At 35.9% G+C, this 17,557-nt stretch overlaps 1 protein-coding gene across 1 annotated transcript in view; it reads left to right on the top strand.

The window, feature by feature from the left end:
* The window catches only part of TTLL7 (tubulin tyrosine ligase like 7), a 137,176-nt gene that overhangs the window by 50,819 nt on the left and 68,800 nt on the right, over positions 1-17,557 (top strand). Inside the window, exons 5-9 of the mRNA XM_023208740.2 lie at positions 1,045-1,112; positions 2,476-2,634; positions 6,916-7,132; positions 11,977-12,141; positions 16,637-16,795. Coding sequence (XP_023064508.1) covers positions 1,045-1,112; positions 2,476-2,634; positions 6,916-7,132; positions 11,977-12,141; positions 16,637-16,795 — 768 coding nt within the window. The remainder of the gene's footprint in view (positions 1-1,044; positions 1,113-2,475; positions 2,635-6,915; positions 7,133-11,976; positions 12,142-16,636; positions 16,796-17,557) is intronic.

The raw sequence follows: 17,557 nt of genomic DNA on the forward strand, positions 1-17,557 counted from the left end.
CATGAAGCCTGCATCTTTTGCAGACTTAAGTTTTAACCTCTTTCTATCTTTAGGGAAGAATCAATAGAGAAAACCTCTTCTGGCCGGGCGCGGTGGCTGACGCCTGTAATCCCAGCACTTTGGGAGGCCAAGGCGGGTGGATCATGAGGTCAAGAGATCGAGACCTTCCTGGCCACCATAGTGAAACCCCGTCTCTACTAAAAATAGAAAAATTAGCTGGGCGTGGTGGCGCCACCTGTCTTCCCAGCTACTCGGGAGGCTGAAGCAGGAGAATCGCTCAAACCCGGGAGGTGGAGGCTGCAGTGAGCTGAGATCGGGCCACTGCACTACAGCCTGGTGAACAGAGCAAGACTCCATCTCAAAAAACAAGCAATAACAACCAAAAAAATACCCTTTTCCTAAGATGGTACTTTACATTGCACTTAAAGTTGTAGAATAGATTGCATAGGGAGACCAGGATGCATATATATGCAAAATATATGCAAGTTTGAATATATTGACCTTGTGAGGTCAGCTATATGTAATCTGGTTTCATTCTTTTATTTTTAGAACATAATACAAACTTATATTCAGAAGAAAATAGACCTCAAACTAAAAAGCTGAATGTAAGGATTCTAGAGAATTGACAGTTTGTATAGACTTTCTTCATTTATTAGTTTAGAATGTAATATAAAATTGACTGTAGTGAGCAAATAAGTCATTTTTACCAGGGCTTATGTCTGTGAATATAGTAAATCTAGAATAACAAAAGTAATTTGGATATTATCACTATTCAACCTAGAAAATTATAATTGTACTATCTATGTAAATATTCTTTTGTGATTTCTTTAAAATTTTGTAGTTTTATTCTCTGATTACCATACTCTTTAATTCTACAAATTCACTACAGGTCATTTAATGTTAAATCTTTTAGATTAATAATTGGCAGTATTTTAGATTAATAATTGGCAGTAAACAAAACTCAAAGGATGGATATTGCATTGTCATATATGTGAATATAATTAATTTGCTGGGAATATTAATATTTACCTTTTTATTTTCCAGAGGATCAACCATTTTCCAGGAATGGGGGAGATCTGTAGGAAGGATTTCTTAGCGAGAAATATGACCAAGTAATCTTTATTTTCTTGTAATGGAGAAGACCTGTTCAAAATTTATAATATGAATACTGTAGTGGTATCTTTCTCAAGGTTACATTGATTTGAAATGATATTTAGATGAGAGTGATAGAATTTTAGAGCTAGAAAGGTCTTAGAATGTCTCTGGTTCTAGTCTTCCACTTTGCAGAGGAGGTAAATGAGGGTCAGATAAATGAATATCTTGCACAAACTCAAGCAAATTGTTAATAGCAGAGGTGGGTAAGAATCAGTCTCCAGAATCTCAGGCCTCTTTACTGCAACTTGCTGCCTCTTTAGTAACAGAGTTTTTCATTTAAATGTAAGAGTTATCTGTATATGTCATCTAAGAGATACTTGTTTATTTTCAGTTAAATTTTGCAGGAACTAATTCGTTGCCTTATATGCCGTGTGTGGGTGTGTGTGTGTGTGTGTGTGTGTGTGTTTGTGTGTTTTCATATTGGTGATTGAGCATTTACTATGTGCCAGGGATTGTACTAGGTACATGTATGCACACACTTACTCAAAGACACATGTATATATGCTCACCCAGGGATATACATGCACAGATATTTATCTCTGCAACCAATATTTAGAAGAGCAATCTACTTTCATGGAAAAGCTGATAATAAGTACCCCAGTCTTTTACTTAATAAACTGAAAAATGTTTATGGAGTTTATATTCCTGTTGGCTAGGGTTTTTTGCCTTTTTTTTTTAAGTTTAAGAAAGTTGAGTGATAAACTGAGAATTTTTTTTAAAAGAAGATTATTCACAGAGATTTAGTAAACTTTCTGACTCTAAAAAATGGTAGTATAAAAGGCAATCAAAAACTGTTCCCAATGGTGACCCAGAGACTCAAAATTATTTGTAAAGAAGCAATATAAATAGTATTTGCCTGAACATTTCCCTACTCCCTACTCCCATCCCTGAGGCACAGTTACTGACTCCTTCTACATGTTACCTTGCCTTATATGCCTTTAGTGTACCTATCACACTGTTTAATATTAATAGCCTATCTATATATTCCTTGGGAGCAGAGATGACACTCATTTATCTTACTATCCCCAGTACCTAGCAAATAGTGTGTACTCTAAAAAAAAGTTTGATGTACTAATATGTAAATTAGTACATATTAGGGCAAGTTTTTTTTTTTTTTCCACTGATGTATCCATGGTTCAGTATAGTGTCCAACACTTAATAGGTGCTCAATAGACATTTGTTGAATGAATGAATCAATGAATAAGTAAATGAAGGAATGGAGAAAATTTAAATCTTTGTGGCAAATATCAGTAGCCCAGAGAAAGAAAATATATGCAAGTTTGAATAGAAATTATTTTTCCTATTATCTCTGATTTACAGAATGATCAAGTCTCGGCCTCTGGATTATACCTTCGTTCCTCGAACATGGATCTTCCCTGCTGAATATACTCAATTCCAAAATTATGTGAAAGAATTGAAGAAAAAACGGAAGCAGAAAACTTTTATAGTGAAACCAGCTAATGGTGCAATGGGTCATGGGTAGGTTTGCTTTTATTTGGAATATATAAAAATAAAAAAAATTTGGGAATAGGGAGAATAAATGTGCATAATTACTCATGGTTGAGTACCAGCATGAAAAAATAATGAAATAAGTTTCTAACTATTGCATTTTTGGAACCAAATATTTAATGATCTCTATTCTTTTAAACTCTCCCACAGGCTTCAGTAATTCAATTAAAAAATTTAATCAACAGGTTGTGAGACTTTAATAGGAGATAACAAAATAAAAGGGGAAAAAGCTATTTTGTGTTTTTTTTTCTAAAACATAAAACTCACATTTATAATAATTTCAATAGGCTTGGAGAGTAAAATCAGTTGCTAATGTAGAGCTACAACTGACTTGGAGAAAAATGAAAAGGGAGTTATTCTTTTCATAGCTAGAAATCTTGAAGGAAAATATGTATCTTCTTTGCTTTTAAATAAGCTTTTTCTTTATGTAGCCATGGTAATTGCATTAAAAATGAGTGGAACACATTTTAAACTGAAGTTCTAAGAACTAGACATGTTAACTGAGAATAGAATGTGCAAGTAATATTCTTGTTTCCTTTTGCTTATGTTAGTTTTCTGCAATGTACTTTTTCGAAGAAAATGTGGCTGAGGCTGCTTTTAATAAAATACACTTGGCTGGGCACAGTGGCTTATGCCTGTAATCCCAGTACTTTGGGAGGCCGAGGCAGGTGGATCACGAGGTCAGGAGACTGAGATCATCCTGGCTAACATGGTGAAATCCTGTCTCTACTAAAAATACAAAAAATTAGCCAGGTGTGGTGGTGGGCGCCTGTAGTCCTAGCTACTGGGGAGTCTGAGGCAGGAGAATGGTGTGAACCTAGGAGGCAGAGCTTGCAGTGAGCCAAGATTGCGCTCCAGGTTACTGCACTCCAGCCTGGGCGACAGTGCGAGATTCTGTCAAAAAAAAAAAAAATACACTTGAGTCATTTTAATTTAAAATGCTATAGGAAAAAAGATATTTGGAAATATAGCTACCAGGTAAATTATTGTTCAAAATTTTTCATTTAACTTTTAATCATAACTTAATAATCCAATCATAAATTACTTGCAAATGTGCTTTGGTAATTTTTAACTAATAGTATTAATGGGAATTTTATACCAATTGCTTAATGCTGAGTTGGCTGTCTCTGTGTTAGCATTAAAGGAATGTTTCTGGTGGTAAAGAATTGATTTTTCACATTTTTCTCAATTTTAATGTTAAAAATTTAATATTAAAATATCTATATATACTTATATTTGATATTAAAACATAAATAATAATATTTTAATTTATTTTGATGGCAATATAAACAAATAGCTGGAAAAGCAGATAACTGAAAGGGCATTATGTGTTCCCAGGGTTTATCTCATGTAATGCAGTAGTACCTAGGTAAAGGACACCCCTCTCATCTATTGAATTGTATCTGTTTCCTTGCTAATCTTCTGTCTAGTTATTTTGTCCATTATTGAAAGTGGAGTATTGAAGAATCCAGCTGGTATTGGTGAAGTATTTGTCCCTTCAATTCTACCAGTGTTTGCTTCATGTATTTTGGAGCTCTGTTATTAGGCATGTAAATGTTTCTAATTGTTACATATTCTTGAGGAATTGACTTTTAAAAAATCAGTATATAATGTGATTCTTTGTCTATTATAACAATTTTGCCACTCCAGGTTACTGTTTTATTGCAATATCTTTTCCATCCTTTCACTTTCAATCTATTTGAGTCTTTGACTTTAAAGGGTGTCTCTTGTAGACAGCATATTGGTGGACCATGTTTTTTAAAAATTCATTCTGCCAAGCTCTGCTTTTTATTGGAGAGTTAATCTATTTACATTTAATGTAATTACTGAAAAAGAAATATTTACTTAGGCCATTTTGCCACTTGATTTATGTATCTTGTAGTTTTTGTTCCTCAATTTCTCTGTATTGTCCTGTTTTGTGTTAAGTAGATATTTTCTTCTGTACCATTTTAATTCCCTTGTCATTTCTTTTACTATGTATTGTTGAGTTTTAAAAAATGATTACCCTGGAATTACCATTATCATCTTAATTTATAACAGCCCAGTCTATATTAATACCAACTTAGTTTCAGTAGTGTATAAAAACTTTATTCCTGTATAGATTTACTCCCTTTATGTTGTTATTGTCACAAATTATATCTCTGCACCTTCTGTGTCCATTGGCATAGATTTATAACTATTATTTTAAGCAGTTGTCTTTTAATTCATTAGGAAAAATGAGGAGTTAAAAACCAAAACTACAATAAGAGAGACTTTTTTGTTTTTTGATATGGAATCTCACTCTGTCACTCAGTCACCCCGGCTGGAGTGCAGTGGTGTGATCTTGGCTCACTGCAACCTCTTCCTCCCAGGTTCAAGTGATTCTCCTTCCCCAGCCTCTTGAGCAGCTGGGATTACAGACGTATGCCACCATGGCTGGCAAATTTTTGTGCTTTTAGTAGAGATGGGGGTTTCTCCATGTTGGCCAGGCTGGTCTCGAACTCCTGACCTCAGGTGATCTACGTGCATCAGCCTCCCAAAGTGCTGGGATTACAGGTGTGAGCCACCATGCCCAGCCAGAACTTTTGTATTTACCTGAGTAGTCACCTTTCTGGTGTTCTTTGACAATTTGATTATAGTATATCTTGATATGGATCTCTTTGAGTTTATCCTACTTGGAGGTAATTAAACTTTTTGGATATGTAGATTAATGTTTTTATCAAATTGGGAAGTTTTTTGCCAGTATTTCTTCAAATATTCTTTGAATTTTTTTTCTTTGTTTTTTCTCCTTCTGAGACTCCTATTATGTGTGAGTTGCTGTGCTTGATGGTATTTCACAGATTTTGTAGGCTCTCTTCATTTTTCTTCTCTTTTCTTTCTGTTCCTCAGACTAGATAATGTCAGTTGGCTTATCCTCAAGTTTTCTGATTCTCTTTATGCCTTGTCAAGTATACTGTTTATCTCCTTTAGTGAATTTCTTTATCTCAGTTATTATACTTCTCAACTCTAAAATTTCTGTTTAGTTCCTTTATTTTTCCTTAATTTTTTATCACTACTAATATTCCCTATTTAGTGAGATACTGTTCTCATAGTTTATTTCAGTTCTTCGTACATAGTTTCTGTTAGCTCTTTGAATAAATTTTAAATAGTTGATTATCCATTAAGCCCAATGTCTGGGCTTCCTTGTGACAGTTTCTATTAATTGATAGTTTCCCTGTATATGGGCCATACTTTCTTTTTCCTTTGCATGCCTCATAATATTTTGTTGAAAACTGAACATTTTGAGTATTATACTATAGCAATTCTAGAAATCAGACTCTCCCCTTCTACGTAATTTGTTGTTGCAGCTCATTGTAGTAGTTGGAGTCTGTGTTCTTTGCTCTGTATGGCCACTGAAATTTCTGTTCTGTTAGCTCAGTGGTCAGCTAATAATTGGATGGAGATTTCCTTAAACAGAGCAAAACAAACAACAAAAAAGCTCTCAATTTTTGTAGATGACTGTGTGTGTGATTGCTGGGACATGCCTTCAGCATGCAAACAAATAATTTACAACTCTGCCTTAGCCTTAATTTCCTGCTTGTACAGAGTCTGATGATTAGCCAGAAGGGAAAGCTTAGGGCCTTCTCGGGTCTTTCTTGAGCATGCTGCTAACCTTGGGCATGTAACTGGTCATCTAGATTCCTGGGAATATGTCAGAGCTTTTCAAAGTTTCGAAGATTCTCATTGCTCAGCCCTTCATCCCAGTCTTTTTAATTGATCTATTGTCTGCCCACCGACTAGGTTGCCCTCGACAACCTAGACAGTAAATGTTTCCAACAATTGTCTCTGAAAGTAGTTGCCTCAGTACTGGTAAAGTTCCAAGTTAGGCAAGATGAAAGCAAGCCCTTTGAGGTCCTCCAGGAAGCCACCAGAATAGCCCATTCTACCCAGTCCAGGACCAGTACTGGTATTGAAAATGAGGCTGTTCAAGGCTGCCGCTGAGCTGTGAGTGGATGATGGGACTAGATTAAGTTAAAGTGTTACAAAGCTCTTTGGCACAGATCCAGCTGTTTTTTTCTTAGTTAAGTATTCCATTTGCTGCAAGCCTTTGCTTAGTTTGTGGGGTTACAAAAAGTTGATTCCTATGATTTCTTTTGCTCTTCATTGCTTTTGTGGAGGGACAGACTTTTGGAGTCCCTTACTCCACTATTTTCCACTTGAGTATATCTGTAACTTTTTAAACATCTTGCTCTATGTCAAATCATTCTTTTAATTTTTTTTCTTTAAACATAGGATTTCTTTGATAAGAAATGGTGACAAACTTCCATCTCAGGATCATTTGATTGTTCAAGAATACATTGAAAAGCCTTTCCTAATGGAAGGTTACAAGTTTGACTTACGAATTTATATTCTGGTTACATCGTGTGATCCACTAAAAATATTTCTCTATCATGATGGACTTGTGCGAATGGGTACAGAGAAGTACATTCCACCTAATGAGTCCAATTTGGTAAGTGATACCAGATGGAACTTACGTTTTCATTCAACTTTTTTCCTATAAAATACATTACTTTACCCTTTCTCTACACTTGTAAAGGGAAATGCTTAGAGCTTTCGTAGTAGATTAATAAACTCCCTTTCTCACATTGACCTGGAATAAATGGATGTTCAACATATACTTTTTAAGGCTTCCATTAGGCATATAGATTGTATGAATGAAAGTTCCTCCTCTCGGGTTTTGTGGTCTAGAAGAATTGTGTGCATAATTAAGATTGCTTTTAACTTACAAGCAGCTTTGTGGACATTAGAAAATAAAGGTATCTGCTAATTGAAGGCTAACTGGGAAAAAGTACCCTCTCTGTGCTGTGTACCTTGTGCTGTGAGCACAAGGCTGGATTTCAAAGCAAACATCTGTGTGCAGTGGCCCTGTATAGAAATGACTATATTATAAATGATACTAATATGCAATGATTATTGATTCAGTATAATAATGATACTAGTATGCAGTGGAGAAGTACAGATTAAGTGTTTTGGAGCTGTGTTGGGGCAGTTTGTGTTCAGCTTCTCATGGAGGAGGTGGCATTTGAGCAGGCTTTGTATAACACATAGGGTGTGAACATGTTGAACGTGGGAGAAAGTATATGAAATGGAAAAGCGAAAGTTATCAGAAAGTAGTTATTGATTTCTGTTGCAATAAAAGAGAAGTAAGGCTGTCAACTTACACTGACCAATGTGAGGTTGAGACAAATGAGCAGTTTCAGTGTGCATTTTAAAGCCTGTTAAATGGAGCTTTGTGTAGATATTTTTCAATTAAGACTTTTTTGTGCAGCCCTAACATATTTATAAAAGTTATAGCTATAATTTATCATGAAAATAACTGTAATTTGTAGCTTATAAAAGTTAAATTATAATTTATTATGCATACTTAAACTTTAGTTAACCTCTAAACCTATTTTTGGATGTAACTAACTATAGTTAAAATTACAATTAATTGTTTTCCAACTTGTCAAAGACCTGGTTACTGTTCTCCCCTAATATTATGCACACAATTAACTCCATTAAATGTGGTCATTTTTTCAACATTAAATAATGGCTGATCATAAATGGTACTATGTTCAGTAAAATGAAAAATGTTGTAAACCTGGCAAAGGAAGAATAAGGAAACTGTCAAACCTTTCATAGGAAAAGAAGTTAAAAGAAAGAAACATTATTAAAGGTTATAAGGTCTAGATAAAGCCAATCACCAAGTAATGTTTGAACTCTACCACATTTTGGGCATTGTGCTAGTTCTTAAAAAAACAGTGACCAGACAGATACAGTGCTTGACCTCACAGAAGCAACAGTTTAGTGGGGAGGCAGAAAATAAAATAAGCAATTATAATATCTGATGGTAAGTGTGATGGTCCAAGAAACTGAAGGTGCTATGGCAGTGCCTAGCAGGGGCACATAACCCAGTTGGAAATAAAGGTTAGAGAGGGAGTGTTTTATAAATTGAAATCTGAATAATGAGGAGTTAGCCAGGTTCGGGTGCAGGGTAGGGTTGGATGGAGCTCCAGGCAAAAGAATGGCTCAGAGGTAAGACAGAGTATGACATGTCCGGAGAAAGCAGACAAGGTCAGTTTGGCTAAAGTATAGAATAAGAAGGAGTGACTGTTCAGAGATGAGGATGGTGAGTCCTAGAAGCCAGATCCCTTAAGGCTTTGTAGGCCTTGTCTAGGATTTTAGAATTTAACTTAAGATAAAAGGAAGGATTGAAAGGTTTTATACAAACAAAAGAAGGAACGTCCCCTGGTCTGGAATGTGAGATGGGGGTGGAGATGGATGGAAATGATTAGAGTCAGAGACAAGAAGTTACATATATTTTGAATAACATGTAAAGTATTCTAGTCTGACCACATATGGAAGGAAAAAGGACTTAAATTGAAATAGTAGCAGTGGGTCCGGACCAAGAATAAGAGCATGGATTTGAGATATATTTAAGATAACATGGATAACGTTGATATAATATGGTCACAGGTTGGATTTGTGGAATGAGAGAAAGGGAAAGAGAAATCAAGAATAAAACTCAGATTTCTGACATCTGACGGATGGTGTATTAGGGAATGGTGATAAGGGAATACAGGAACTATTAAAGGTTTTGTGGAAAGTGGATGTATTCAGTTTAAAGGCCTGTGTGACCTCCAAATGGATCTGTTCTGTAGGCATTTGATTATGCAGTATAAGTTTGAAGTTCGAAAGACATTTCTGAACTACAAACATAATTTGAGACTTGTCAATACATAGATTATACTTTAAATAATTGGCATAGATAAGAGTGGATTATATATATGTAAGGTGGGAGTGATCTTTTCATAGTATTGGAAAGAATAAGACTTGGAAGCTCTTTTGGGTGATAAAGTGCTTTATTCTAACGTCCTATGTGTATACAATTAGCTTAAATCCAGTGAGATTAATCTCAATGAGAGACTGAGAGAAAGGAAGTGTGGCCTCTAGGTCTCATTTTGCTATGTGCTTTTGAATCACATAAGCTCCTGGCTTTAGTTTTTACATCTATAGAAAAAAGGTGTTCTCCTACATAAATGTCTATATCACTCATAGATCTCTAGAATTTCGTGATTGAGTTTCTAGGTTGAGATGAAAATATTAAAAAGTGAAATACAAAAGTGTCTGTAAAGTGAGATCACGGTTATGTAAAACGTAAGTTTAGAAAAAAACACTAGAAAAATTAAACCAAAGTGCTCTCATTGGTTGTTTCTGGATGGCAGCTTACTATATATTTTTTCCTTCTTCCTATTTCAAATTTTTAAAATAGTGAGCATGTATTTTATATTGAGCATGTATTTTATGTATGTATTATTTCTATAAGAATTAAATGTTCATCAACTACATATAAGCAGATTATAAGACAGAATTTCAAACATTGAAATATAATAAACATTCCGTTTTTGCTACCAATGTAGTGGTTGGCCAATCCTTGCAGGTTGCTATATGGTTCATAGCTGCTTTTGGTTCTATTTCTTGCAAATGACTAACTGGCAGTGAACTGCTTAGATGCCTATTTTTGTCAAGGTAAATGTGAAGTTGTGGAATTTCTAGTCCATTTACAAAGATACTGTTTAAGAAAAATGCAAAGTTTCCTTACTTAATTTTTCACTAGAATAGCTAGTGTTGTTGTTAGTATTATTAATTTTAAGAAATTCTTGCCAAATGCAGACTTCCTTACAAGATTATTTTCCAAATCTCTTTTTAGAAGTTAAGAAAATTTGTATTTTGGAAACTAGGAAGTGCTCCGGCTTGATTAATTTCCTTTTTCTTTAAATTAAGCACTTAATGGCCGGGCGCGGTGGCTCAAGCCTGTAATCCCAGCACTTTGGGAGGCCGAGACGGGCGGATCACGAGGTCAGGAGATCGAGACCATCCTGGCTAACATGGTGAAACCCCGTCTCTACTAAAAATACAAAAAACTAGCCGGGCGAGGTGGCGGCCGCCTGTAGTCCCAGCTACTGCGGAGGCCGAGGCAGGAGAATGGCGTAAACCCGGGAGGCGGAGCTTGCAGTGAGCTGAGATCCGGCCACTGCACTCCAGCCCAGGCAACAGAGCAAGACTTCGTCTCAAAAAAAAAAAAAAAAAAAAAAAAAAAATTAAGCACTTAAAATTAGGTGAGCATAAGATTTATGCTTTTTCTTTTAAGTATCATTTAATTTAAAGCTTTTCCTGTTTCTAAGGATAGAGACTGTTATTTATTTTGTTGTCTTTGTATCCACAGTGCCCAGCAGAGACTGCTGCAGATAGTAGGTGTTCCTTAAATATTGTTTAATGAATGAAAAAAATAAATTCTTAATTAGTGGTAGACACATGGATTAATAAACAACATGTACTCAAATGATCATTTCTGCCTTCTTGCTTCAAAGATTTCAATACCATAGGCCTAAGGAACTGCAGCAAAAATAAAATATGACATGAATATAGTTGGCTATTAACAAATCAAAATAATAATCATGTGAATGAAGTATATTTTAATTGTGATGTAACTTTGCTATCTAAAGTAATCTTTAGGATCGTGAGGAGGGTAGGAATTAAAGATAGATTTTTATGAATGCTTGTGCTAGTTGGATAAAAAGCCATTAGATATATATTAATTGACAACTATGAGGAGTTTTAAATTTTGAATTCTTTTTCAATTTAAGGAAAATAGTATCAACAAATGTAAGATTATAACAAGACAAAAACGTAGAGCTCCAGTATGGAGCATGATACTGTACTGGACACCCGCACAGTATTATGTGGTACATTCTGTCTGCTGACTGTAAGTGCACTCTGGTACCAAGCTAAAGGGGCCTCCTAGTCGGTATGGGTGTGCAGAGGTTGTGTTTGGTAGTCCTGCCTCTCTATGTGATTTACTTGAGTTTTCATTTTTTATTTTTCTTGAAAAAGACATAGAATGCTCTCTCAGAAAATTCCTTTCCCATAACAGATTTGAGTGAAAACTCTCAGAGCCAAAACATTAAAAACAAACAAATTAACAAGAACAAACTCAGATCATTTTTCTTGCTTAGCTTATGTAGTTTCACATTTTAATTACTCTATATTCTTATTAATTTGATACTTTTTAATGGTAGACATATTTTGAATAATATGTAAAGTAATTCTGTAGATGATTACATTCTCAACCCTTTTAAGGGAAATGTGCCATTCCATTTAATTGGGATATTATCTAAATAATCATGAAATTGTTCGTCTATATAGTTTAAACTTTAAAACTTTTTTTAGTCTTTGAGTGTCTATTTTTCCTCTGAAACTTTGCAGTTCTAGGATGTCATGGGTGGTAACCACTTTGGTTCTTACTTGTTACAGACCCAGTTATACATGCATCTGACAAACTACTCCGTGAACAAGCATAATGAGCGTTTCGAACGGGATGAAACTGAGAATAAAGGCAGCAAACGTTCCATCAGATGGTTTACAGAATTCCTTCAAGCAAATCAACATGATGTTGCTAAGTTTTGGAGTGATATTTCAGTAAGATTATGCCATTCCACAATTATAATGGTCTGTTCTCAGCAATAATTTGAAGCACCGTCAGGCCATGAAAGTTCATTAAGAGTTGATTGAACTTGGTTCCCTGTAATTGAGAGGACCAGAGAGAAAAAAACAGGCCATCACACAGCCTACAGATTAACAACAGGGATGCATTCTGAGAAATGCATCCTTGGGTGACTTTATCATTGTGCAGACGTCACAGTTTGTACTTACACAAACCTAGAATAGGAATAGCCCACTACACACCTAGGCTATCATATAGCCTGTATATGGTATAGTCTGTGGCTCCTAGTCTACAAACCTGTACAAAACATTACTGTACTAGGCTGGGCACAGGATTACACCTGTAATCCCACCACTTTGGGAGGCTGAGGCAGACGGATCAGGTCAGGAGTTCGAGACCAGCCTGGCAAACATGGTGAAACCCTATCTCTACCAAAAATATAAAAAATTAGCTGGATGTGGTGGCGCGTTCCTGTAATCGTAGCTACTCAGGAGGCTGAGGCAGGAGAATTGCTTGAACGTGGGACGTGTAGGTTGCAGTGAGCCAAGATTGTGCCACTGCACTCCAGCCTGGGCAACAGAGCAAGATTTGGTCGCAAAAAAAAAAAAATAAATAAAAAAAGAAAAAAAAATTTACTGTACTGAATAGTGTAAGCGATTGTAATACAATGGTAAAGATTGTATACCTAAACATGGAAAAGGTACACTAAAATACAGTATTATAATCTTATGTGATCCCTGTTGAATATGCTATGCATTGTACACCAAAATGCTGTTATGTGGCACATGACTGTATTCACCCTTGTTTATTTTGTTTGTTGACATTTTTACCTTACTTTCTATATCACCGACCATAAATCCAAAGGTCCTTAGGTGTCAGACAAGTAAGAAGGAGTGAAGTGGTCTCTAGATAGAAGAAACTAGGGTGTTCTGGGAACTGTGATAATTTGAAAGTCAGGAGAGGTCTGAAGGAGGCAGCCACCACTCAGCACCAGCTTATTGGTGCCAGTGATATTTTAGGCCCAGTGAGGCTCATTCTTCTAATTTGTTGATAAATTACATGTAAATGGCATAAATGACATAAATGATTTTAAATGTTGGCAGTGGACTCAAAAATTTTAAAGATGTTGAGACTTAACAAACAAAAATGTCATCTGGATTTGGTCAGATACCCACCAATTTGTTAACTTTCATTTATAACTTCCTGAGAGATGAAATGCATGTAAATGAGAAATTGGATCATAACAATGCTGCATTTATTTGTTTATGTAATTATGTTCTCAAGGCCAATTTCGTGGAAATTCCAAAAACCATTCTAATGACAGTTTACTATCATAGTGAGTCAGAAGCATCACAATGGTGAAATTCAGTGATTTTGGACCATAGTTCATTGATGGAAGATCATACCATCTTCCATCTGATGGTAATTCAGTGAATTGGTCTATTGCTCAGTGGGACCAAGAAAGTTTTATATACCCTCTGGCATTCTTTTTTTTTTTTTTTTTCCTGTACACATTTGTAACCCTCATATGGAATTTGGCTCTTTGGGGACATGTTTGTGAAAAGGTAGAACCTATTGGGCTGCTTTGGTGAGGCATATATGGAGGGAATCAGGGAGAATAATGGGGGTCATTAGCTTTATATATATTGGTTTTAAGTGGCGTTTTTTCCTCACAATTGAATTAAGAGAAGGTATACAAGCAAGACTAAATACTAATGAGAGGATATGGAAATTAACTTTCTGTTAGGACCTGAAGTATAATTTTTAGATATGACCCAAACATAGCCAATGTGGGCCTATTAAGCTCTGACACATTTCATGGTCTTGTCTGTAGGTGAGTAAATTTTGCATCTTTCTTGGCTATGTTAGTAAGAATGCATATTAATCATCTATAAACAATCAGTTAATAAACCTAGCTTTTTCAAGTACTTTTATTATAATTATCTTGTCAAACACCTGTCTGTATGTATGTAATTACTTGAAAATTGGCTGTCTTTATTAAGAATTGGTATACTTTATATAGATAACTGTTTAAGGTAAATCAATGGGATAGTATAAAAAGAGAATGACAGGAGGAGGTGGAGAAAGCAATTATGCAGTAAATTTTTATCTTGATGTCTTAGTTTACAAATTTCCTGAATTTAATTTATAACTTATTTTTAATAACCTCTTTTTGGGGGGCAATTTCTCCAAAAAGTAACTATCAATATATAAAAAGTAGCATTCATCAATACCCTGTGTGAAGAACAGAGCCATGTACTTTTGTTCTGGTCAGTAATAAAAATCAGTAGAAAATCAAGCCATGGAGATTAAAAATGAGTATAATCATTAAAAAAACTATCCTTACTGCTTTTTGTATACCTAAGGTATAAGTCTACAAATCACGTTTCAAAGCAGTGATATTATGTTGTAAATTCTCAAAACCAGTAGTGGAATTTCGTTTGTGTTTGTTTATGTGACTCCTGATTTTCACTTCTACTGAAAACTTGCCTTTACAATCTAAAAGCAGGTTATTTTCTACATAGCAAAAACAGATTTGTAATTCAGGGTCTGTTGATTAATAATCAGTCCCCACCCTCTCCCTCAGACTATACTGTTCCATACAGACACTTACCAGTCAAAGTTGTAACTTTTTCCTGCCCTCAAGTGGTTTCAGTAATACTGGTGAAGATTTATATAAAGTGACTTTTTATCATTTATTTTATGTACTACGGTGCTGTCATGAATTTGTTACCTTGAACAAAATGTTTTGAAAACAGCCTGTCATGGGACCTCTGATAGTTATTCCCAAATATGAACTGCATTGTGGTTGTGGGTAACAGTGAGGTTAACTTCTGTCTTCTCTTTTATCACTCATATAATAAATATGTTCCACCAAGTAGTGGAGTATTTGAGTCTAACCAGACATATGAGGTGGAATTCTAGAGGAATGATAGAATAACAGTAACAATAATAGTACTCTGGGCACTATGCTAAGAGTTTTACATGGAATCTCATTTTGTTCTTACATTAACCTTTTGCAGATTATATTTAGGAAAAATGAGACTCACAAAGTTTAAGCAACAGGACTGAGGTTGCACAGCTAGCAAGTTACAAACCCAGGAAGAAACACAAGAAGCCTGATTTTAGAGCCAGGTTCTTAACTGTCTTTTTCTATTGCCTATACCTGTAGATAGGGAGTTAAAATGACAATGTCTTCTGAGCAAAAATAAGTGAGACAGCTTTTCTCCTACAGCTTGTTCTGAAACTTCAGTAAAACAGCTTTTTAAAAATAAGAGTTAATAACTCACCCCAGTAGTATTATGTGATTTCTCTCAGAAAATATTGAGAGCCAATCTTTTAATTGGTAACACTCTTCTCAGATAAAACTTATACATTACAAAATCATCACTGAATAAAGAAACTCAACTCTCATAGATTTTGTCTTTCAGCCCTTTCAGCCTTTATCTAAGTAGAATTTCTATACTGGTGTTTAGGAAATAATTTACTCTCCTTGGAATTTTTCCTCCCTATCACCTTCATCTCTTCTGGATGGGGCTAACGTATGCTCCTACCTTACTTGTTTTTTTTTTTTGTTGTTTGTTTGTTTTTGTTTTTGTTTTTTTTTGAGATGGAGTCTTGCTCATCACCCAGGCTGGAGTGCAGTGGCGTGATCTCGGCTCACTGGAAGCTCCGCCTCCCGGGTTCACGCCATTCTCCTGTCTCAGCCTCCCGAGTAGCTGGGACTACAGGCGCCTGCCAACGCGCCCGGCTAATTTTTTGTATTTTTAGCAGAGACGGGGTTTCACCGTCTTAGCCAGGATGGTCTCGATCTCCTGACTTTGTGATCCACCCGCCTCGGCCTCCCAAAGTGCTGGGATTACAGGCGTGAGCCACCGCGTCCGGCCCTTACTTGTTTTTAACTTGTTTTAACAACTGCCTTACTTGTTTTAACATATAAACAAGTATGAATAACTTGTTTACAAAGTCAACAAGTTACTTGGATTTACTTGGATATCTACTGAATGCCAGCTACTATTGTAGGCACTGGGAATGGTGTTATAAATAAGTCAGACAAGGACCCTGCTCTAATGTAAAAAGAAAAATATCAACTGGTTATATGCTGTGTGTAGTGGTGCAGTAAGAAATGAAGGGTGGCTACTTTTAACTTGGGGGTTGGGAAAGCCTTTCTGAATGTCTTAAGAGCCAGACTTGCAAATATAGGGGAAAGAATATTCCACAAGAGGGAACAGCTAATGCAGAGGACTTAAGATAGGAAGAAGTGTCACTTACTTGAGGAACCCAAAGCAAGCATGAGGAGCGCAGTGGGCAGGGGTAAGAGTGAAGAATGAAGTTAGATCTGTGGCAGGGGCTAGATGCCACAGAGCTTTGTAAACTTGGCCAGGCTGCCAGGTTGTGGGCCCTGGTTATATTTACATATATGAAATGAGACACAAAGGCATTTTCACCTGTTTTATCACAATCTTATAGGAATTGGTGGTAAAGACCCTGATTGTAGCAGAACCTCATGTCCTGCATGCGTATCGAATGTGTAGACCTGGTCAACCTCCAGGAAGCGAAAGTGTCTGCTTTGAAGTCCTGGGATTTGATATTTTATTGGATAGAAAACTAAAGCCATGGCTTCTGGAGGTAAGGCATTCTTTAAGAAAAAAAAGAGGAGTTATCACTGTCCTTATGTATTAAAATAAATGCTTTAAAAATCTGTACTTAACACAGTTGTCCCATTAACTGTCCAGAATGAAGCCTGAATAGAGTAAGTGAGAAGAAGAGGATAAAAATTCAGGGACTACAATAGTTCTAAGAATGAATCAAAGTGTTTGATATTACTTTTTCCAAATTAGTGTCAAGTGAATTTCTAGGCCAGGTATTTGGGATTGAAGTGTGAAGGTGCTTTTACTGATTTGTTGCTTACTTGCTCTACTATTTTCTCAGCCTCCTGGCTTCTACCACATCATGAGGTCTGGATAGCGTCTCTCCTCTCTGTGGGTGCCTGGGCTTCAGAATCTTGCCTTCAGTGTGTCTCCCCTTCAAACTCTCTGAGAGGCTCCAATTGGTTCATTAATCAGTATTCAGTATCCGCTACCCCAGGTGGTAAATGTCTCCTTTAAGGCCATGCTATATACCTGGGGCTTCCCTCAGGGAGACTGTCAGCTGTATGCCTTCAGGTTTGCTGCCAGTCCCTGGTAGGGTGAGAGTTATCATTATTTTTCTTTGATGATAAAAGGTCATGTAACACATATGAAATAGTAAAAGGGAGAAAGTAAAAATTATCTCTGTTGACAATTTTTATATTTTTTCCTGCTAGTTACATTTATATTACCCAGAAGAAACCTTAGAAGTCATGTGGTCTAGAAGATCCCATCCAGCATTTCCTTTTAAGCTCCTTGATCT

The sequence above is a fragment of the Piliocolobus tephrosceles genome, chromosome 1 (genome assembly GCF_002776525.5).
Source record: "Piliocolobus tephrosceles isolate RC106 chromosome 1, ASM277652v3, whole genome shotgun sequence".
Classification (NCBI taxonomy): Eukaryota; Metazoa; Chordata; class Mammalia; order Primates; family Cercopithecidae; genus Piliocolobus; species Piliocolobus tephrosceles.